Source organism: Lepidochelys olivacea (genome assembly GCF_965140295.1).
Source record: "Lepidochelys olivacea isolate rLepOli2 genome assembly, chromosome: 9".
Classification (NCBI taxonomy): domain Eukaryota; kingdom Metazoa; phylum Chordata; order Testudines; family Cheloniidae; genus Lepidochelys; species Lepidochelys olivacea.
The window spans coordinates 49,826,049-49,850,291 of NC_140419.1; the positions used below are offsets into that span (position 1 = coordinate 49,826,049).

The window sequence follows — 24,243 nt, forward strand, 5'->3', positions numbered from 1 at the left end:
GGGGGCGGGGGCTGTGTGGGGCCCCAGGCTTCCCCCTCCCCCACACAGGGTCTGGGAGGCAGGAACTGGGGGGGCACTTCTGCGGGCCCCCCAGGCCCAGAGTGGCCCGGGTGATTAGCGGGGGGCCGGGAGCAGCCGCTCCGCTTCCCTGGCCCCAGCCGTGTCCCTAGGCGGAGAGGGCTTGGGGGGAGGGATTTCTTCCCCCCCGACCCCGCACTCACCGGCAGTAGCGGGAAGCGGAGCAGCCCGGCCCCAGCCCTCTCTACTCCGCCAGCCCCGGCGCTCCGCTTCCCGCCGCCGGTGAGAGCCGGGGGAACTCCTTTCCCCAACCGAAGCGACATGGCTGCGACCGGGGCAAGGGAAGCGGAGCGGGCTGGGGCCGCGTCGCTCCGCTTCCCGCCGCCGGTGAGTGCAGGGGGCGATTCTTTCCCCCACTCACCGGCGGCGGGAAGCGGAGCACCGCGGCTGCGAGCCGGCGGGGTGGAGCAGGCTTGGGCAGGTTGCTGCGCTTCCGGGGAGTGCGGGGCCGCTGGGGGAAGAGGTGAAATGGGGGCGGGGCAGGGGGGAAGGGCAAGAGGTGGGGCGGAGGGAGTTGTCCGCCCCCCAGGGATGGCCCTGCCCCTTGCAGTGGGGGCAGCCCGTGGGGCGGCGCGGCTGGTGCTGCCGCGTATGCAGCACGCAGCTGCCTAGGGCACCACGACATCTGGGGCAGTTTGGTGCCCCAAATATCATGGTGCCCTACGCAGCTGCGTGTGCCTAAGGACGGCCCTGCTAAGATGTAACACCATTCCGGAGATGGGGGCAGGAGTGCCGGAGCTGTCAAATACATGACACTGAGCAGCTCTAGGTGACTGTTTGAGACCATGGTGTTCTTTGAAACTAAGGGGTGATAGTAGTTAAGATTTCAAGTGCCTGCAGCCTTGTGTGGGGTGGGCTGGAGGAAATGATGCCTACTCACAAAGACAAAACATCCCAAGAAAAATGAATGTCCTAGCTATGAAAACAAGAGAATATACTGCTCAGTGTGTGTGTGTGTAGAGTGGCAAACCTGTATTACTACTAGTGATGCGACTTTAAATAAATATGAAACTCAAACATTAAGGTTCCCACAGCAATGCTAACTGTGCCACATTCCACAGTCTATATTTATATTTAAATACCATTGTGTGTAATGGCTGTGGGAAGTTTAACTGTGCATGTGCAGCCAGTACTCTGTTTTATTTTTGCTATGTACAATGTTAACAACTTATAATGGGCTCTAAATGAGCTGTAACAACTTACCTGGCAGGGGAGATACTATGATCATGAAGGTGGTTTTCCCAGGGTGAGGCTCATCCATTGCACTGCAGGTGTGCTGACCCCTGTGATTTCCCCAAATGCAGGAAACTCAAGTGCATAATTTGTGGTAGCGGGGGACTGTGTTTGCGCTCTCCCCTGTTTTTAAAAAAACATACTCTGGAGTCATTGTGGACAGTTTGAGGAAAGTCAGCTTTAAAAAGAGTGTGAACTAAGAAAGGGCTAATACTGGAAGTATGACACCCTTTATTATATAAGTGTTATGACCTCATCTAAAATATTACAATAAGTTCTGGCCAGCTCTTAGCAAGAATGTAGCAGAATAGAGAAGGTCAGTTCAAATGATTAGAGGCTGTACAGGCCACCTCTCTGTGCACCCAATACAGGTTGCCAGTGGGAGACCTTGATCACCAAAAGTCGCACGCACTTATGAGATTAAGCTGAAGGATCACCTCTTTTAGTTTAGTATGTTCCATGGCTCAACCATGAGCAGGAGACATAACTGTACACATCACTGGTATGCGCTACTCAGTAGTGGAGTACCACTAGATTAGAGGCATTACATTTTGCAAAGTAGACATATGATGCACATGGGCTCCACAGAACCTCTTGCTGCAGCTCTTGTTCATCACGCCAGTTGGGCAATAGAAAAGCCCCATTACTTGAGCACCTCTCTAAGTTACAGGGAAAAAATGACAAAAGCAACAGCTGCTCCAAAGGTAAGATTGCAACCAGATGTTCAGAAAAGGCTATTTTATGTTTACCTTTGACCCTCATCACAGAAGTATAATGAAAAGAACTCACGCTTTGAGATTTATAGGGTTATTCCTAACTGAATAGTAGAAATTTATCTGAAAATTGTCAAATTTTAAGTAGCTTTTGAGATTGACTTTAAAAGGCTCATTTTTGAAGCAATGAGGTGGGTGAGGTAACATGTTTTATTGGACCAATGTCTGTTGGGGCAAGAGACCTGCTTAAGAGCTTACACAGAGCTCTTCTACAGGTCATTTTTGAAGTATTTAACTCTTTCACCCTTCTTAAGACCCCATTAAATCAGTCACAAAATTGAAGACTTTACTGACTCCCCTTTGGTATGCTACTTGTTTAATGCTCAGGTGTGGAACCACCGTGATGAGAGCTTTGTAAATAACAATAGATACACTAGAAGGACTCTTGAAACTAACCCAAGCAACAGGCAATGTTCAAGGATCAAAAAGTAAAATGTTTAAGCTGACCGGTATCTGAAACTAGGTATGAATCTTTGCCATTAAAATTGATGGAGCAAAGAGAGCTGGTGGAGAAGACAGGTGTGTGCATGATGGGGGGAGGGTGTGCATGTGGGGGAAGTGAGGGTGGGGTGTGCTACACCCAATAATCACAATGGGGTGGAGAAGCAGAAAAGTTTATTTGCAGCTGCAAAAAGGTACAGGGAGAATAGAATCTCAAATCCTGCACACAGAGCAGGAAGTTACACAGGCTTTTATACATCCTTTTCCCCAGCATACTTATCCAATAGCAAGCTGCCCTAAGTATCCATATAGCCAGCCAATCCAGTTCCCAGCTAGTGCCCTTGTGCTCTGTATCATTTCTTAAACCATACATAAAGCTGCTTTATTCAGCATTGTTCTTCCATATCTGCCCTGTTTGGCCTTGCTTAGTTTCAGGCAGTCCGACTCTGCAACATATTGTTGCAGATCCTCAGCATAACTGCTGCGAGTGCCTCCAGGCGGGGGGGCCAGGGACGCTTGGGCTTAGTACGCAGAGCTGCTGCGAGTGCCTCCAGGCGGGGGGTGGGGGCAAGGACACCTGGGCCTAGTGCGAGGGGGCTTCATCAACACTTGTGGTCTTCCATCCCCTCGAGTTACCTAGTGGCCATGCCCCAGTGTCCCCAACACCTTCTTCAGCTGCTGGACACTGGATTCTTAGGCTCGCACCTCCCTGATCATTCAGTTATTATCCACACCAAGCATCCATCCACATAGATCCTCTATCTCTATTTTAATCACAATTCTTAACAAAGCAAGATGAATACAACAAAAGGGCGGGGAGTCGCTGGGTGCTGTTTCTGTTGTTAGAGTATTGCTTTGAGTCTCTCTCTCTCTGAGTCGTAGTTGTTACAAAGAATTGCTTTGAGAACAGACTGTCTTAGAATGTACTAACACAATTAGCAGCTTGCAAGTTTCACACACAGAGGGAGCGAAACAGTAGGGAAAACCAAGAGACCTCTTAATTAGTAATACCCTGGAATTTAAACTATGGGGAATCAAACTCAAACTCACTTGTGATTTTAATACAGAACTTCTTTAATCTGATCCAACAGCTGTTCAGTGGGGAGGGAGTTGTGCAGAGGAAGGAGCGTGTTTGTGGTGGACGGAGGGTGGCAGGGTTGAGAGCGGCGGCAAGAAGGAGAGGTGATCTGACTCGGCCAGTGGCTGGACGCCGGGGTCGGTGACGTACTGGGCGCTGAGCACGGCTCGCCAGGGCCCCTGGCCTTGGCCTGAGGCGCGCACTCCCACAGCAGAGGTGACGCAGAGGCTGGCGACGCTCTGTCCCCGCCTCTCCCTTGTCTCCCCCAATCACAGCCGACCAGGCCAATGCGGAGTGCGTTGTTGGGCGGGGCGACCTCGCGCTGGTAGAGGAGATTCAGACAGCAGGCTAGGAGCGCGCGCCTGCTGGGGGCCGGGCTCCGTCCGTGACGTCACGCAGTCGCGTGGATTAGACGCAATTCCGCCTCCATTGGCTGAGGCCTATGTACAAATGGCTGGTGGAAGCGCTGCGCTCCCTGGGTTTCCCCAGCGCCCCCCGCCGGGACACGCTACCCCCCACCCCGCGGAAGAGACGGTACCACAGGTCAGTGAGTCCCGCTGCTTGGCGGGCGGTTCTGCAGCCTCCCCTGCCCCGTCCCCCCAGCGGCCGGGGCCCCGCGCGCCCGGCGCCGTGTACTGGACTCTGGCGCGGGCTTGGTCCGTCTGGGGCCTGTTCCGTGCTCGAGCCCTAGCCTGAGCCGTCGGCATGGGAACGGACGCGGAGGCTGCTGTTGTACCGAGAGTCGGACGCCAGCCTCTTCTGCTGCAGTACCCTGGAGCTGCCGCCTGCGCCCGGCCGGGTCTGCTCCCCATCGCCACGGGACAGTGCTGGAGCGGGTGTGTTGCGCCCTGGCGCGCCGCGCTGCAGCCTCGCACCCCCGCGTCTGGAGCCTATGCGCCTTCGGCCTCAAACCCAGACCCTGCATAATCGAAATAGCAAAGGCACTTGCTTCTGCCGGGCTCGGGGTGCACTTACTCCAGCTTTTCTAGGGCTGTAACATAAGGGTGGCCCTGCCCAGACATCCCACAGCCGCTTCCCATCGACTTCACCACAAGCAGCAAACCGCCCAACTTTTTGTGGTTGCATGTAATTTGCTTCCCACCAGCACTGATTCATGGAATGTATTTGAAAATGTTGTCTAACAGGCATTTGAACGACCTCATGTTGAGCTAATATAGGTGACCTAATGATGACGTAAATAAGGTCCTGAATAGTTGATTTTACGGAGTGTCATTGGTATGGGGAGAAGTGTCCGATCGTCTTTCATGAAGGCAACCATCCATGGCTTTTGAATTTTGGGGCAGTAGGTATATGCCGAGCATATTGAGTATGTCAGACTGTCTAATTGCTCTGTAGGTGAAAGCTATTATTTTGTAAATTCCTAGAGTTGGAGAATACATTGTAAAGAGTATGTTTTAAGAGATCAAAGCCATCAGAGATTTACTGAAATTTTGTTCTGACTTCTGCTCACTTCAAGCATCAGAATCTTTGATTTAGCTAGGTCAGCTAACTTTGGGTGCTATTTCCTGTAGAAAACTAGCCTAATGGACCAATAGGTGACTCTGAGTAGAAGTGGTAGACCAGATATGCTCTGTAAGGTTTGATTCATGTTTGTTTCAAAAACTTTATGGCACAAGGTTATTTTGGAATGTTTAGCAATTAAATCAATTAACTGGATATTCAACTTGAAATCTAAATAGTCTTAAACTGAGTACAGTGTTCCTACATTTAAGAACTTGAACAGGAGTTCCCTGTTGCCTCTTATGGTTTTATTCTTATTTTGAAAAATGTTTTCAATCCCTTATTGCTGTGTGTGAGACCCAACAAATAAAAGTAGGAACTAACTGTATAGAGGAAACAATGATACTGACTGGACACACTGTTATACCAATAAAATAAAAACCAGCAGGATCTTATTAAAGGGGAAAAGGCAAAATGCCACATTTATTGTAAATACAGAAAGAATCATAGTAAGCAGTTATAGCTATAACATTCCATTCAATTTCATATTTACACACACACCTTCTGCAAGGTTGTTATCATAGTTAGTAGCCTTAGAGTTGTTCATGCCAAGCCACTGGCCAGGTGGCCTGGACATGAGGAGGGATCAGGGCCTTGTCAGGTCAGATGCTCATCTGATGCTCCTGGAAGTTGGTTTTCAGAATCAGACCCCAAAGTTCTCACTTTCTAGAGTCCATTTTTATAGGAATTTCTTCCTATGCCAGTCTATAGGAATTGCTTCATCATGCTGTTGCTGAATCAATCAGCAGATCGCACATTCCTGACGGCTCTGTGCTGCCAGATGTTATCTTGTTCTTTGGTTCTCCCGTTCTTGAGGCTGTTGGGTGGATTCCAGTCTGCCTTCCGGGGGTCCTCTGGTTATTTCCACTTTATACCTTCTTCGGCCACTGGATTCTTAGGCTGGCACCACCCTGATCATTCAGTTATTATCCACACCAAACATTCATCCACATAGATCCTCTATCTCTATTTTAATCACAATTGTTAACACAGCAAAATGAATACAACAAAAGGGCGGGGAGTCTTTGGGTGCTGTTTCTGTTGTTACAGAGTATTGCTTTGAGTCTCTCTGTGTGAGTAGTTGTTGCAAAGAATTGTTTTGAGAACAGACTCTGTCTTAGAATGTACTAACACAATTAGCAGCTTGCAAGTTTCACACACAGAGGGAGCGAAACAGTACCGAAAACTAAGAGACCTCTTAATTAGTAATACCCTGGAATTTAAACTACGGGGAATCAAACTCATTTGTGATTTTAATACAGAACTTCTTTAATATGATCCAACAACATTACTGTCAAAAACACAAGTGATACAACTGTGAAAGAGTTTTCTGGGTTTTTTGTACTTCAGTTACAGTAATCTTGGATGTTAGGTGGTAAATCATCTGAAAGTTGTGACTTTGAAATTGATGGTGTCTCTTTAACTAGAAGTGTTAGACTGCTATCTTCAAAGTGTTTACTGAGAACTACATAATTTCCCCCCCCCCCCCCCCCGTGGAGAATTTTTGGTTGTTTATCTTTACCTGTCAAAATCATAGTTGTTTAAACTAACAGTCTTGTTTGCTCTACTCCCACTCCTGCAGTGAACCATGAAGAAAGCCTTATGTGCATAGTGTCTAGGTTCCTGCACAGGATAACTCTGTAAAAAGTGACTGATGGGCAATATGAGAAATTGAACCATTGAAGCAAAAAACTGTGGTCCGTAGGATACTATCTAGTGCTTTATTCTGTTTTTTTTAAATATCTCCAAAGGGGCGGTGTGGGGTTTGAAATATCACTGTCACAAAGCTTTTTTTTCCTGATATTCAGCCTGAACTTGATTTTTAATTTCATCCTATTAATTGCAGTTCTGTCCCCTTGTACTGCTCATTCTCCTCCCTTTGTGTTAAGTTTCCCTGTGTCTGAAAGGTTTGATCATATCTGTCTACTTGGGAGTCCTTTGCAACATTACTTCTTTAGGAGGAAAGATTAAAAATGTTTTTCTCTCTATGCATGCCCCCCTCTACCCTCAATAACTCTTACTGCTTTTCTCAGAATTTCCTTCAGTTTGTCCTTTTGGTGTTTACCTCAGTATCGGAATGCGGTATTCTGTCACTTTCAGTTTTGCTCTGGGGAAGTAACAAGATTGGTGTGTGTAATAGGAGAAGGATATCCTGCATATCCACAACCCAGTGCTGGATTTTAAACTTCTGACTTTTGAGTTCACAAGGCTGTCCAGGCTCAAGGTTACAGCACCTCCAATTTTGAACTAAGCTTCTATACTTCACCTATCACTGTGGGTTCTGAATCACGTTCCTTCTTCCAAAAGTAGTAGTAGTATGTAGGAAGCATCTGATTTCTGTTAGAAACAGTAGCTATGGAGAAGGTTCTTAAGGAAAGTAACTCCAAGAACCTAACTTTCCTATTTACTTTGAAATAAGTGATATTAACACTGTACTTGACTTCAGAGAACCAACTGGTGTATGAACTGGAATACTGGTTTCAATGTTCACTGTTTATACTCACTCAGGAACTTGGCTTTCATAGGCTCTGCAGGTGCCTGTTTCATAGCCTGATTAGGAAGACTCAAGTTTTCTCAGATTGTACTATGGTAATTCGTATTCAGGTCCATTGTGAGTAGGGCATTTCCCAGAATATTCAGACATTTGGTAGTGCTAGTTGTAGCTCTGATTTAGTATGCTGATTAAGAAAAAGGATCCACATGCATTCTTGAGTCCAGCATTTTCTAGTGTCCTCAGCAGCTTATCAAGTAAGCAACAGGACTTGTGCAGAGACGTGGCTTTTGACAAGTTCCGAATTTGAACTCTTACGCTCTACAGGCTTAACACATTTGGAAGTACTGCTTGATATGGTCAAAGGATCCTGTTTTCAAAAAGTATTAAAGCCTGAAGAGGTGATTGTTAGAGCCCAGCAAATTTGTGGATATCTGCTTTATATCCGTGGATGTGGATATCCACGGACCATTTTTGTGGATTGGATATGGATACAAATTTTGTATCCACACAGGGCTCCAGTGATATTGATTGACATATCCTAGATAAACTAGCAATCTGATGGTTATCAATGGTGGTCATGGAGTCAAGATGAAAATAACCTGAGGCCTCTTCCAAAGTTTGTCCCATGATTGGTCATATTAGAAAACATGCTTTCAGTATTAGTAGTTGAGATGCCCTTTATCTCCGGCAGGATGTGCAAATCACCTTAAAGAGCTCACCATTTTATGTCTGTCTGTTCTAGAGTGTGTTTAACAAGAAAAGAGCCTAGCCAGCTGGGGCATGAGCTTATCAGACATCAATATAGGGCTGATGGTTAGAATTGTTTGCTTATCAGCTGTCTAAAGGGCAAGCACCTAGTAGTGCTTCCAGACTTCACTAGTTTCTAGTATTCAGTGCTGCAGCAGAATAGATTGGCCATGAAGGTATTACAGGGATCAGTGGCTTTTCTGTCAGGATGTGGTGTTATCCTGACCTAGACTGAGCAGAGAATCCTCTTGCTGGAGAGGGCATTGCATATCAAAGGAAAATCAGTGTGGAGATTGTACATCAGTGAGAGGGAGCTTGAACAGACAGCTGAATGCCTATACAGTGAGGCCTAGTCTATGGGAGAAAATTGCACTGGTTTAACGTAATGTAAACTTAAACCAGTGCAAAAGGCTGAGGGGGCAATCCATTATTCAAACCAATCTTATTTTGATATATCTTTAGGTTAAATTGAAATAAAGCCACTTTAATCCAAATGAAGCATCCCCATACAGAGGTCTGCACTAGTCTAACCAAATCAGGTTAAAGATCACAGTTTAAATTGTAGCTTTTTCATGTAGTTAAGGCCCTGAAGTTTTTGGAGTAAGCTTCAACTTTTCCTCCTTACATGAGGGAAGAACCTCCATCCCTGTGGGTAATGAAGAGCAGGTGCATGAACTCCCATAGAGATGGCCTAAGCAGCTTCTGTATATTTTTTCCAGTTTGCTTAACCAGAAGATTCTACAAAAGTTTAGGAAGTTAGTGGATGAAGTCCTAATCCCAAATGTAGAAATGTGACAAATTCCAAAGTTTTATTAAATTGCCAGTAAGAAGGCAATTTGCTTGCTGTTTTATAAATGCTTCTCAATACCTTGACTATTAATCTCACTGTATGGTTACTGAGAGGCAAAAAATAAAGTCCTTCATGACAAATTTAGAATGTCATTGCTCTATTAGCATCCAAAAACAGAATAATTGCTAAAGCATGTCGTAGAGCAGGGAATTCACTTCTGGTGCCAGAGACTGCAAACAGAAATATTCTCATCAAAATACCGTTTGGCTTAGGGGACCAATTGCACTGAAACTTAAACTTGCTCCCCCCACTAAAACGTATTAAGAGTTACAAAAGTTTCATATGTGGAGCAAGCATGGCGTCACAGGTTACGCGCTCTGGGAATATAATCCAGAACTCTACTGTGGAAGATCCAACTCTAGGCTACTTAGCCCCTCTGTCAAAGTCATTGAGTTCAAGGCTACAAGGGACCATCAGATCATCTAGTTTGACCTCCTGTATATCAGACCATCAGCACCTATTCACCAAACGCAACAACCAGAATTAGACCAAAGTATTATGGTTCTCGGGAGACTAAACTGTTGTGTTCCAGGAAGAGAATAGGATGGACTGATGCACACCAACACCTGAGGCACTTGGAATGGCAGGGAAATGATTGAGAGAGAGAAACTGATAATCCTGGCAAATGACCTGCATCCATACACTGCAGAGGAAGACTAAAAATCCCCATGGTCACTGCCAATCTAGCCTGGGGGAAAATTCCTTCCCAACACCAGATATGGAGATCAGTTGGACCCTGAGCATGGGAGCACGAAAGAGCCATCCAAGCATCTCAGATAACATGGTCAGTGCCCCATCCAATGTCTCATGTTTAGTTGTGGCTATCCCTGATCCTTCCTTCAGAGGAAGGAGGCCAAACACTCTGTGTGTTGGGGGGAGGAGGAGGAGGTGGTGTCAGGGGGGAATCCTTCTGGACGCCCACGGTGGCTGGCTGAAGCCCTGAATCGTGAGCCTTTAGGAACATGTAACCAGAAGTGAGCACCAGGGCTGCTGAGCTCTGCCCCCTACTATTAGAAGCAACTCTGTTATACAATCACACTCCTAAATTTGTCCAGTTCTCTTAAAACTAAGTAAGTTGGTTTGCCCCTACAACTTGTACAGGGAGGCTGTTCTAGAGCCTCACTCTTCTGTTGGTTAGAAACGTTCTAATTTCCAGGCTGAATTAGTTCATGGCCAGTTTCTGCTGATTTTTCTTCTTGTGCCAAAGTCTTTGCCCTCTTGGATGTTTACCCCTCTGTATTTTTTGAGAGCAATCCAATCCATTCAGCCTTCTTGTTAGGTTAAACAAGCCAGGATTTTCAAGTCTCCTCTCATAAGGTGAGCCCTTTGCAGAAGCTCTTCTCTGCATCTTCTTCAGTTTGAATTCATTGTTCCTGAATGTGGGTGACTGGAATTGTACACTGTATTCCAAATGAGGTCTTATCCACTGCCTCATACAATTGCATTAATACTTCCCTATCTCTACTGGAAATGCCTTACCTGATACATCCTAGGATTGCATTTGCCTTTTTCACAGCCACATGATACTTGGTGGCTCATAGTCATCCTGTAATCAACCCACACACCTAGGTCTTTCTCTTCTGTTTCCAACTGATGAGCCCCCAGCTTGTAGTAGAAATTTTTTATTAGATCCTAAATGCATGATCTTGCACTGTGGACTATTGAATTTCATCCCATTTCTGTCACTTTAGCCTTCAAGGTCATCCAGATCTTCCTATACAGTATTCCAATCCTCCTCTGTTTTGACGATGCCTCCTGACTTTGTTTCATCAGCAAACTTAATTTGCACACTACTGCCCAAAAAAGATCAGGTTAGTCTGGAATCATCTACCTTTGGTAAACCCATGTTGTATTCCAACTCCTTTACTGTTTACTGCCATGAATTGAATTATTTTTTTCTTTCAGTTAGTCTCACCTCAGTAGAATGCAAGGAACAAACAGGTCTAATTGCTTGGGTAATTTCCTCCCCTTTCTTAAACATAGGTAGGACGTTAGTACCATATAACTGAATAGCTATCCCCGAATAGATTTAAGGGGTAAAAAAAAAAAAATCTTTGCTACTGGACTAGCAATCTCATGTGCCAGCTCTTTCAGAGTTCTAGGATGGAAATTGTCTGTCTGGTTCTCCTCCCCTCTCTTCTCTCCCCCCCCCCCCCCGTTTGAGTGCATTAAGCTCTTTAAGTTTTTCTTCCACCTCAGATGTGGTCATTTCAATTTCTGTGCATTCACTTCCATCAGCTGTCCTGCCTTGAGCCCATGTTCCAGATTATCCTTATGGAAAACAGAGGCAAAATATTCATTTAATTTTTGGGCCATAGCTAGATCCTATTTAATCTCCTTGCCATCTACACTGTATAACAGTCCAACTTAATCCATCCTCCTTCTCTTTATTTATGCAATTAAAAAAATCTTATTTTAATTTCCTTGCCAAGAGCTAATTCACCTTGACTTTTAGCAATTCTCACTTTATTCCTACCTTTTCTAATCTCCAGATTGTAGCTTCCTTTGCAACCCTTTTTTTTGCATTCCAAGTAGGCTCTCTTCTGAGAATGGAGTCCCCAGTCACACACAGCTGTCTCTTCCTGGTGTTAGTATGAATCTGTCCTATGTTTTCTCCCAGTCCAGTGTACATCATCCTCATTTGCCCTTAAGAGGGACCAGCGCACCTCTCCATCATTTTGTTCTCTCCTGCAGGGACTAGCTTCCCTTTTCTTCTTTGCCACTCTGTCGTTCCCCCAGTGCAACAAAGGTGTTACCCAACTCAATTTCGCTACCACTAGCTGGTTTCTTCCTCTGCCTTGTCCTAGTGGTCATGGTCTTCCATGGATCACCATCCTCTTCTGGCAGCTTGCCCTCCAGGTCTCTTTGTTCAGCAGGTGTCTGCAGCTCTTGAGTTGTTTTGTGCCACTTCCTCTCTCTCCTCTCCTGTATTATGCCTTGAAATCTGTCTGAATTCTATCGTCATCTCAGCTGCATTTCTAATCCTTAGATCTTCTCTCCAATGAGCTGTATCAGGTGATGTTTCATACATAAGTAGCTTCTATCAGATAACTACTCAAGGATGATGTACATACTTCAGCTTCTACATCTGGCCACCTTTTTAGTCTCGTCGTCTCCTCCTTGGGTCACTTCTAATGCTGCCTCAGTAGCCATTGTTGTCTTCTAGTCCTAGACTGTGTTTCTAGAACAGTGGTTCCCAAACTGGGGTTCTTAAAAGGTTATAGGGGGTTCTCAGGAAAAAATTCCCTAATGGTGGAAAGAGCTGTCCCTAGGGATAGCATGGGGCCAGCAGCCCGGAGCCCCTGGACTTCATGAGCTAAGCAGATCAAAGCAAGCATATCTATCACACTGAGGAGATTTAAACTTCAAGACTCCTTGTAAGAAATGGAAAGGGAGGTGAATATATTTTGCTGTTATTAAAATTAAATAGGCAGCTAGTATTTTTAAAAATTATGAAGAACAAGTTTAAGCTTTGTTGTAATGTGCGTTGTTTGCCTGGACTGCTCAAGACCTGAATACTTGTGTAGGAGGAACTCTTTGAGTTGGCTTCTTAAATACCTTCATGCTGTTTCACGTCTGATAGTCCTTGATGAAACATAGGAGCCTTGTCTTCTAAAAGGCTAATTCAAAGTGATACAAGCTATGAAAGTGAGATTTTGGAAGAGTGTTGCTGTTTTCATAATGTAATCAAAATACTGTAATGATTGATAGTGTGTAATAAGCATGTCATAAAAACAAATTTTATATTTCCAAGATCAGTGCTTTTATAACTTATACTCAGGTAAAGGAGAAAATCCCTGGAAATATTCATTTTTTAGGAGGGGGTTCACAAGACTTGACATTTTAGTGAAAGGGGTTCACAGGTTGTTAACGTTTGGGAGCCACTGTTTTTCTTATCCTCCCACAAACTCCACTGTAAGCTGCTAGCTGTCTGTGTGACAAATATTTGTTGTGGGCTATATTTGTAAGATAGTTCTAGTTGTGCATATGTAATGCTGAAACAAGGACTGCTCATGCATATGTAATGTCAAAGGACTTGGTTGTGTCTTTGTCTAGTGGGGCAGTCCACAGAAAAGTGTGTGTGTGTGTGTTTTGTTTTTTTTTTTCTTCTGCTGCCAGCTAATGTAGTTAGTCCTCTGGCTTAAGTGGCAGAAATCTGTGCTGATGGGTTTAAACTCCGAGGTTTGAAAGAGGAAGTAAGGAAGGGATTAGCTGCACATAATTTGTTTTTCTATGTTGCTTTTTTAAAAAGTCTCTCTTTTGGTAAACTGTGACAAGAAATCTGTTTAGGTTGCAAAGTCAAGCATTCATAAATCAGGAAATGTCAGATTGCTGGAGTGGAGGGTGCTTTACCAAAAGTCTTTCTTTTTCCTCTGGAGAGAAACCCTGCATGGAGCCCCTTAGTTCTATAGCTGGTTTTTGTTCTTGATCAGTGCTTCACTTCCTGTTACATGTGCACATCAGGAGCAGACTGTAGTATTCATAGCATAGGCAGTGCAGTTACAATGGAAGAAGGGTGAAAAACTATGGATTGGGGTTGGGCAAGGGTGATTAAATGAGGGAGGGAGAAACACTTCACCATTATTGTACTGTACATCTGGAGTGCAGTATTAATCTCTTTGCAATTAACAAATGAAAATTTGACTTTTTTTACAGCCTTAAGTTGTATGTCCCAACCAACTGCCCTCCACACTGGTTTGGAAAAAAGGGTATGAAAAGGACAGGGCCTGATCTTACGTACGTATATGTAAGGGTTGTTCCATGAATATAAAGCCTGGCTCTTTTGTGCAGTTATTAAAGAAAGTAAAATACATGTTACAGTGATGAACATTGATGGGCTCTATCCTGTCAAAGCAGGAGGGACACTAACATTTGGCTTACTGGGAGTGCTGGCTCCTACATCTGGTTCATCTAAGTTTAAAATCCTGATACAGTTTTTTAGCTTGTGTTTCAAAGGCTACCTGACATGTGGCCCTTACTCTTCCCTCCACCAAGCCAGTGATTAAAGGTTAAATTGTGACAGTGAAAGATAGGTGATATCTAGGTGTCTTTTTTGGGGGGTATGGAGGGGGAAGTAAACTCAGGGTTCCTGCTGGTCTTTGCTCACTGGCTACTGTTACTCCTCTGATGGTTAGAGGAGTGAAGTTCTGAAACAGCCTTCCAAGGGGAGGCAGTGGGGACACAAAACCTAACTGGTTTCAAAACTGGAGGGAATGGTATGATTGCCACATATGGGGTCAGGAAGGACTTTTTGCCCAGCTCAGATTGATAATCAGACCCTGAGATATAGGAGACCCACCAGCCAGACACCTGGAAAAGAATTCTCTGTAGTAACTCAGAGACCTACCTATCTAATATCCTATCTCTGGCTGTTGAAGTTATTTGCCAAGAGCAGGCAGAGATGGCTGGGCCATCTGTCACTTTAGGCAGAGACCCCGGGTTTCTTTAACCTTCCTCTGCAGCATGGGGCACAAGTCACTTGCTGGCTTGAACTAGAGCAGGGGTTCTCAAAATTCGTTGCACCGCGACCCCCTTCTGACAACACAAATTACTATATGACCCCAGGAGGGAGGACTGAAGCCTGAGCCTACCTGAGTCCCCACTGCCCCAGGCAGGAGGGCCAAAGCCCAAGCCCCACTGCCCTGGGTTTGGAAAGCCAAAGCCAAAACCCAAGGGCTTCTGTAACGTGAGCCCCACCACCCAGGGCTGAAACCCTTGGGCTTCAACCTTGGGTGGTGTGGGGCTCGAGCTTTGGCTTCGGTTCTGGCCTCGGGCTTCACTTTGGGGTCCCAACCCACAGTTTGAGAACCGCTGAACTTGAGTAAATGGTGGATTCTCTAACTTAAACTCTTTAAATCAAGATTTGAGGACTTCGGTAATAGACCCATAATCTCTGGCTGAGTTACTAGAGTGGGTGGGTGAGGTTCTGCAGCCTATGATGTGCAGGAAGTCAGACTAGACTCATGATGGTCTGTTCTGGCCTTAAAGTCGGAGTCTATGCTTGAGAATTTCTGACTTTCTTCAGGCCTGGTCTATGCTACAAAGTTAGGTTGACTTAACTACATTGGTTGAGGCTGTGAAAAATGTGATTAAGCCCAGGTACTTGGAAGGAAATCTGTTACTGTGTTTTTAAGGGCACAGGGCTTGGGAGCCTTGCAGAGAGGACAAGTCAAGGCTCCCGTCTCACCCAGCCAGTTGGGGATGAGCTGGGAGAAGAGGACCAGGAATAAATGCCTCTTCCTTCATAGCAGGGCAGACATCAGCAGGAGAAGACTGGCCCACAGAACCCACTGAGCCTGAGGACTAATTGGGGAGGTGGAAGGGTTCAGCTGAAGGAGAAGCTGGCTAAGGCCCTACAGCTGACTAACTTCCACCCCAGCTCAAAGGAGGAGAGCTGGGGCTCCTAGCTTAAAGAGAAGAAATAGTAACTGCCTGAACTACTCCGCTCCAGGAGGAGGGCTGGGGCTCCTTTTTAAGGAAACAGAGGTGAAAGGTAACCCAGAAGGTATGAGGAAGAGGGACCAGAAGGCAGGTTTCAGAGAAAACCTGAATGCCAGAACCACCTTCTGTTTGGGGCTTTTTGTCAGGATTTGTTAGCCTAAAAAGATAACCAGGATAAAAAGGATTGAACTCTGTGAACCACTTGGAGGCTGAGCCACTTGAACCCTGGGAGAGCCAGAAAACACTGGGGAGGTGCCACACTCGGACAGCAGGGCGTGCTACAGAGCCGTCATACCCGGTCACAGGTCCTTAGAAATAACTAGGAAAAATAGGTTTCAGAGTAACAGCCATGTTAGTCTGTATTCACAAAAAGAACTGGAGTACTTGTGGCACCTTAGAGACTAACCAATTTATTTGAGCATAAGCTTTCATGAGCTACAGCCAATGAAGTGAGCTGTAGCTCACGAAAGCTTATGCTCAAATAAATTGGTTAGTCTCTAAGGTGACACAAGTACTCCTTTTCTTTTTAGGAAAAATAGGTAGTGGAGGTGCGTTAGTGTCCCTAGTGGGAGCTTGGGAGACGTGAAGAGGGGACAGCAATGTATTAAGTGTGTTTTTTTTTTTTTTTCCCCCAGTTGATTCCTTTGCCTACTTCTGATTTGATCCCCTTACTTGACAGGTTAATTTCAGAAGTTTAGGTCAAGTATGATGGCAGCATTTATGATAAAGGATAAAAAATTATAAGGACAAACAACCTGATCAAGTTCAAAGTATGGCTTCAGCTTATCTTCCCCTTTTCTTGTGGCTTTGGAACTCTAACATACATACTTCAAGCGGGGGAGGTGTCTGATTTTCAGAAAGCATTGAGTGCCCACCCTCTGAGAATCAGACTCCTTCAGAGTGTCTCAAGTAGGGTGTCAAAAAATTGCAGCACCCAGGATTACTAATCACTCTTGAAAATCTTGGCCGTTGTATTCTGAAGTTTTCACTTTAATATGCTGAGGCTAATTCTAAGACTTTATGCAAACAGTGATTTAAAACCTCAGTTGAAAGCTAAAGAAACCAGTTCACACAGGAATGTAAAGACACCATCAAATCCTTCCCCAAGCAACTCCAAGAAAAACTCTACATCATTCCCTGCAAACCCACTCCCCAGAACCTTCTACATTCCTCCTTAGGGAACCCTGGCAGACCCATCATATTTGGCCACGGCACTCCTACTGAAGGAATATCAGGATTTACAGAAACCACTCACTATCTCAGATCGCTTACCTCAGCTTCCTCCAAAATAGTACCATCTCCTTCCAGAAACTCTGCAAAATTAGCAGCCTCCCACAGATTACTATTTGTCACCTCCCTGTACACCACCATCCTTCCCCATAATGGCATTGCTATCTGTCTCTTATACCTACAGGATAATGTACAACACTTGGAAATCTACCCTAAACTTCTCACTAGACTCATCCATTTCATTCTCTCACAACAACTTCGCATTTAACAATGAATACTTAGTACCCATGGCTTTTCCTAAGGTTTGGACTAAGATAGCTCCTCCAATATCCCAACCTCTTCATGGGCCACCTCAAAGAACTTCTGGAAAAATGCACCATGAAACCAATGATATACGCTGAGATACATCAATGATATTTTCATTCTCTGAACAGGTGATCTAAACTCACTCATAGATTTCGTCTATAACTTCAACCACCACCCATCCATCAAACTCTCCAGAACAGTCCCACACCAGCATCAACTTCCTGGACACTATGGTGAGCTTCAACAATGGAACTCTACAAAGACTAGTTACAAGAAACCCATGGATCGCTACCATTACCTTCACAGATCCAGCAACCCCCCCAGCACACCAACAAATCCGTTATCTACAGCCAGGCACTACAGAATTCTTCTCTGAAGAGAGGTGTATATCCCAGATGTCTTTAAAACTGCTTTCACTGAACAAGGATGCTCCAACAGAGAAGTAGATCGCATCATGGAAAAGGGACACCCAAATGCCCTGAGAACATGCTTTAATACAGAAAAAGAAAAAGAAACCCACTGATCGCACACCCTTGTCACCAATCACCCCACACTTGAAACCTGTACAAGGTATCAGACAATTGCAATCCATACCTCATCCAGGCATCAAATGCCCCAACAACAATGTGGGTGAAACCAGACAATTCCTGTGCTCTCGAATTAACACTCTCAGAAAAATAATAAAAGGCAAAAAACACTATATCACCTAGGGGTGAACACTTCTCAGAAACTGACTCCTCTATATCTGACATCTCAGTCCTCATCCTCAAAGGAAACCTGCACAACACCTTCAAAAGACAAGTCTGGGAACTTAAATTTGTGTATGTTGGACACTAAAAACCATGGAATTAACAGAGAAACTGGTTTTATGGCTCATTACAAGAAGTTGTAACACACTTCGCTGCATGTTAACCCTTATTGCCCACTTTAAGTGGTCTTCTACAGCATGTATGAACCCTATATGCTTAATAATCTGTCCCAACTTGTATTGGGTTTAGACACCCTGGTTTACCTTCTCCAGACCTGAAAAGCAAGTCCGTGAAGCTCAAAGGCTTGTCTCTTCCACCAACAGAAGTTGGTCCAATAAGATATTACCTCACCTATCTGGTTTCATATCCTGGGACCAACATGGCTACAACACTGCAAAGAAACTAAATGCAAATATTATGTTTGCAAATGTTGAGTTGTCATAAATATAAAGGGAAGGGTAAACATCTTTAAAATCCCTCCTGGCCAGAGGAAAAACCCTTTCACCTGTAAAGGGTTAAGAAACTAGGATAACCTCACTGGCACCTGACCAAAATGACCAATGAGGAGACAAGATACTTTCAAAGCTGGAGGGGGGGAGAAACAAAGGGTCTATCTGTCTGTGTGATGCTTTTGCCGGGAACAGAAAAGGAATGGAGTCTTAGAACTTAGTAAGTAATCTAGCTAGATATGAGTTAGATTCTGTTTTGTTTAAATGGCTGAGAAAATAAGCTGTCCTGAATGGAATGTAGATTCCTGTTTTTGTGTCTTTTTGTAACTTAAGGTTTTGCCTAGAGGGATTCTCTGTTTTTGAATCTGATTACCCTGTAAGGTATTTACCATCCTGATTTTACAGAGGTGATTCTTTTACTTTTTCTGCTATTAATATTCTTCTTTTAAGAACCTGATTGCTTTTTCATTGTTCTTAAGATCCAAGGGTTTGGGTCTGTGTTTACCTATGCAAATGGGTAAGGATTTTTATCAAGCCTTCCCCAGGAAAGGGCGTGTAGGGTTTTGGAGGATTTTGGGGGGAAGAATGTTTCCAAGTGGGCTCTTTCCCTGTTATATATTTGTTAGACGCTTGGTGGTGGTGGCAGCAATAAAGTCCAAGGGCAAAAGGTAAAATAGATTGTACCTTGGAGAAGTTTTAACCTAAGCTGGTAAAAATAAGCTTAGGGGGTTTTCATGCAGGTCCTCATATCTCTACCCTAGAGTTCAGAGTGGGGAAGGAACCTTGACATGAGTCTTTCAACCCTGTGTTGGTATTTGCATCAGTAGCCCTATTGAAGACTAAAACAGGAGGAACAGTAGAACAATGAGAATTAAAAAGTGAAAAAAGTAAGCATTATTAAAGATATTATCAAACTTTCTAAATAAGGGCTTGGAAATAGTTTATTAAACTCTCTCCCAAACAATGGATTGATTAAAGATGGCAATTGAATGATGTGGTTTAATCATTGCTTCTTGTTGCATCCTTGACTGCGTGTTTATTGACTGTTAACTCCTGGCTCACTGTATTATCTTTGAACTTATCTGTAAAGCACATAGCAAATTAGCACTGCATAAGAAAGGAATAGGAAACAGACCAGAGATGTTTTACCCAGAATGGAACTAATGAGACAAGAAGTGATATCAGGACCTCACACTATGACTGACATAAGCTAGATCAGCAATAGTACAGCTTTGCTCAAGACTTTTGCAACCATAGCTATGTTGGTCACAAATCACACCTTATCACATCCGTGACAGACACAGCCAGCTGGCAAAAGATTGTAGTATAGACCAGTGGTTCTCATCCAGGGGTCTGGGGCCTCCTGCAGGGCCACAAGCAGGTTTCAGGCGGTCCGCCAAGCAGGACCAGTGTTAGGCTCACTGGGGCCCAGAGGAGAAAGCCTAAGCCCTGCCGTGCAGGGCTGAAGACTGGGGCCCTGAGCCCTGCTGCCTGGGGCTGAAGCAGAAGCCTGAGCAACTTAGCTTCACTGGGGGCCCCAGGCAATTTCCCTGCTTGTTACCCCTTAATGCTGGCTCTGGTTTTAAATGCAGAAAACAGTTGTGGCACAGGTGGGCCATGGAGGTTTTTATAGCATGTTGGGGGGGGCCTCAAAGAAAAAGGCTGAGAACCCCTGGTATAGACTTGACCTGAGGTGGACTAAAACCATTTGAAATAAATCACTCACTTCCCAGAAAAGGGGAAATATGAAGTCCAGCTTCCCTAAAACCAGGTAGGGAGCTATTTGACAAACTTTAAGATCTAACTTTGCGTTCTTGAAGTCTTGCAAAAGGTTACACTCTTAATGAACCAGTTTTGTCATTTTGAAACCGAGCATCTTATGTATCTGAGACTGACTTTAGGAAACTGGTGCAAGGGAACAGTCACTTCACTGGCATAGCAGCAAGTGTAACTTAAATGTTTATGAATTTGAGTGTAGTGGCTTTTTCCTATCTCTTCTTGTATTCCAGTCAAGATTCTATTTGTAACTCATTTTAATATAGATTATGTAATGATTTTTAGGGTCTTAATCCTGTGTATAGTCATCTCTATTGAACCCTAATTGTATTAAGGCTGACACAACTATTTCCTTTTTTTGAGGGAGGAGACAAACTTTACCCACATGTGCATTGTGCTCTGCAACTAGTAACAAACTTAAATGAACTCTATACAATTACATTACCTAAATGTGAGCATCTGCCTGCTTTTGCCTTTGTGTTACTGGATGCATATGGGGCACATGACTTAAGGTGCCTAGATGAAGTCATGTCTGTGTTCATGGGGCACTCCTTGGGACCCTTCCTAGTATGTGCACAGATTGTGTTGGTCAGTTCTGCAGTGGCTATAGCGTTATGGGACTTCAATAGATTCCTGTATGGAAATCTATGCAGTCTTGAGGGCTGGCTGTAAAGAGATGCCCTGGGGGCAGGTAAACTAATTTGGGTTGTATTTGGAGACTCTAAGGGAGGGAACTTATTTAGAACACTAGTCTGTTGCTACAAAATAACTCTTTGGTCTGTTCTTTCCTCAGCATTCAGTCATCTGTGGAGGACCCTAACCAGAGGCAAGCAAAAAGACAAAGATTAGGTATTGTATTAGCGCTTCTCACTACTTGTGTAACGTGCGGTGGTTGGTTTGTTTTTTTTTTTTTAAAGACTTAGATCTTTCTCATGTACCCAAGAGACCAGAGCTTTTGTTTATATATTTATGAACATGGAAATAACCTGCGTGGTTCTCCAAACCCTCCTCCTTCTCGCCTGCTCCTTCTAGAAAGGCACTCTAGTTGTATAGATATCCCCATTAGTTCCTGATGATCCCCTCTTGTGGCCAAGTCCCACCCATGTTACATATGGAAGTGGCTGATTTACTGCGGGGTGCTGTACTGCACGCTGCCACTGTGGAGGGGAGAGAAGTCTGTGGTGCTGCAGTACACAAAGTGCCACTGGACTTATGGCCTGAGCACACAAACTTCAGGAAGTGCAGGGAGGAGGCATAGAGGCTAGAGCAGGGCATAACACTTCTTTGGAGCATTTCAGATCCCAATCATATGCTCCTTGCTGCCTCTGTTCTTCACTTCCTGATTCTGAAACAAATAGCATTTGTTTTTAACTGGGTGGAAAAGAATTCTGAGCTGCATGTGGTGAGGGGTGTCTGAGCCTAAGCGGGATTTGGGAAGGGATTCTGAGCTTTTGAGAGCCTAAGCAAGGAGAAGCAGGGTTTTCTTTCTAGGGGATAGTTGCTTGGGTGTTCTGGAGCTGGTTGCAAGGAGCTGATGGAGTTGGGAAGGTTCTGAGTTGGGAAGTGGAAAGGCTAGGTTGAGTTATACATTATATATGAGTTGGAGAGGAGGAGGAAAAGGTAGAGTAGAGCTAGATTACAAGGGGAGAGACTGGGACTAGGAGGGTGTAGCAAAGCTGTCATGGATGGATACACTCTGTCCTTGACAATGAAGTGTTCCATTCCTTCCTGAAAATAGGGAGAAAGAAGAGGGCACTCCTATTTTTGCCTTGCACTTTCCCATTAACCTCCATTAGCTCTCACCAAAATACTTCTGTGTGGTGCCTTAATACTGACCCATTTTTCACTTAGTCTGCACCCCCAGCCCCCATGCAATCTGCAGCTCCACCACTTTTTAGGCACCAGCTGCCTCTAGATAGTTAAAACAGAGCAGATGTTGTTGCTATCTGAAATGACTTGAGATTGCTGACTAGTTTGGTCCATCTCTTGACTGAAAAGATGGAGATGTGGACACTGAAGTCCTTTCTGCTTAAGGTCTACTTCACAGCACAAGTACTGAAGGAAAAGTAAGATCTGTCTTTAGTTATTTTGCTTGACAAAGGACATTGCTGTTCTCCCTGAGAATACTGGCTGTCACTTAGTAGTATCATCATAATTTAATGCATTTCTGAGGGTTAGAGAGAGCTCCAGGGGAAACCAAAATTATAAAAAAAAAGATGTTTTGTTCCACCACTACTACCCCTCACTTTGAACAGTGGACAAGTCTCTGTAAACAGAGCAAATTGGTATCTAACAATTTTAACTAATATTTTTGAACAATACATCGCATGAAACTTTTATGCTTAAATATCATACTCCTATTTTCAGAAAAATGCTGACCTCCAGAGTATAACTTAATTTCTGACTTTAAAAAAACCACCCTGTTCCGGTAGAGGATGCAGAGCCAAAAATAACTGCTAACCTTGAGGACTACCATCAGGCTGACTGTTGCTTTTGTATTTTCAATATTAAAAATAGTCTTTGAAAAGCTGGTCTTCTATAGTTTAAGGGTTTACTGTTTTCCCAACCAGTCAAGGATACTTGTAAATAAAGCCTGAAAAGATAAAGATATTGATAATGTTGTGAATAACCTGAAGTGTGAACTATTGCATGCAATGATACTCTAGCTGAGAGTGCTTACATTTAAACAGGGAAAAAATCCTTATGTAGACCAAATGTTTTATGGCTTTCCTGTTTTTTTATTGTGGGTTTTTTTTTAAAGATTATGTTATCTCTAAATTGACGAAGACTGTACAAGGAGTTGCCAATCTAATTAAATTGCCATCCCAGCTGACAAGTAGGTACCTGAAGACATCAGTTTGTAATGGAGCTCAAACTGCAGAATCTATGGATGAGGTTAGTGGAGATTCTGGGCATAAGATTGTTTCTAGCTGTAATGTTTGACTACATGCAACACAAAATAAATGAATGGGACCAGTCTCCTTGGTGACTGCTTAGAGTTGGGTTTGGTCAAAGGTCATAAGGGCTGGTGGTATGTTACTTTTAAGATCATAGGTATTGCCTGGTTCAAGTTTGAATCCTCCATTAGAGCACTTGTTGTTGAGACTGAACTTATGCTGTTTTACTCCTGGACATCTTTACAGTATTTTAAATGTACATATTATACTATCTGGTACATTTTCCTATGAATTGTGTTGTGATTTTGCTCTCAATCTTGTTGTATTTGAAGAGCCCACATGCCTCCTGTCCTGGTAACTATATGAATAAGTATTTCCTGAATAAATGGCTCTACTAGATACACTTGCATGCCTGTATCTAGTGTACTCAACTGGTATTTAGGTGCAAAGTGTACAAAAGCTCCCCTCTACTTAACTTGCATGTCTGTGAGCCAGACTCTTCAATTTGCTAGGTTGGATAATCTGGTTTATTGTCTTCTGCCTTATCAGAGCCAGTAGGGCAATCCAAAGAGATTTAGGATGTTCTAGTCTGGATTCTAAATAGCATGTAAATTGCTAGTTTATACAAACAGTTTTGTTTTCAGGGAACAAGCTGCTGGTTTTAGGAAGACATTGTCTTGGAGATGATTGAGAGGAATTCAAGGATAGAACTCAGTTCTTTAATTTATGTGAAGTCTGCTCTAAAGATTGTTCACCTGCTGTAATTCTAAAAAAGTCTTTCAAGGATCAGAAAACCTTATTCAAGATTATTTATTATGTGGTTGTGACGGGTTGGATTACAGAAACTCCCTTGGGAACTGCCAACTGATGTGCCAAGACTACTTCTGCCCGTGCTTTCCCTGCCCTCCCAGCCAACCTGCCTGGTTTGAGCCAGACCTGCTAGCCTGCTGCAAACCCAGACCCAGGTCTGAACCTGAAAAGCTGTAGGTTTAAACTGAAAGCAGCTTAAGAAGTGTTCCTGTCTTTAGCGCTCAGATGCCCAACTCCCAATGGGGTCCAAACCCCAAATAAATCCATTTTACCCTGTATAAAGCTTATAAATTGTTCGCCCTCTCTAACACTAATAGAGAGAGATGCACAGCTGTTTGCCCCCCCCCCCCCCCGGTATTAATACATACTC

At 44.1% G+C, this 24,243-nt stretch overlaps 1 protein-coding gene across 3 annotated transcripts in view; it reads left to right on the forward strand.

Annotated features, from left to right (window-relative positions):
* Positions 1-3,998: 3,998 nt before the first annotated feature.
* The window catches only part of SENP2 (SUMO specific peptidase 2), a 50,831-nt gene continuing 30,586 nt past the window's right edge, over positions 3,999-24,243 (forward strand). Inside the window, exons 1-3 of one of the 3 annotated variants that reach the window (XM_084638482.1) lie at positions 3,999-4,146; positions 20,960-21,015; positions 22,928-23,061. In XM_084638482.1, coding sequence (XP_084494608.1) covers positions 4,046-4,146; positions 20,960-21,015; positions 22,928-23,061 — 291 coding nt within the window. In that variant the 5' untranslated portion in view covers positions 3,999-4,045. Of the gene's footprint in view, positions 4,147-13,911; positions 13,953-18,533; positions 18,611-20,959; positions 21,016-22,927; positions 23,062-24,243 lie in introns of those variants that run through there. The other 2 variants (XM_084638483.1, XM_084638481.1) reach the window with 2 other exon arrangements.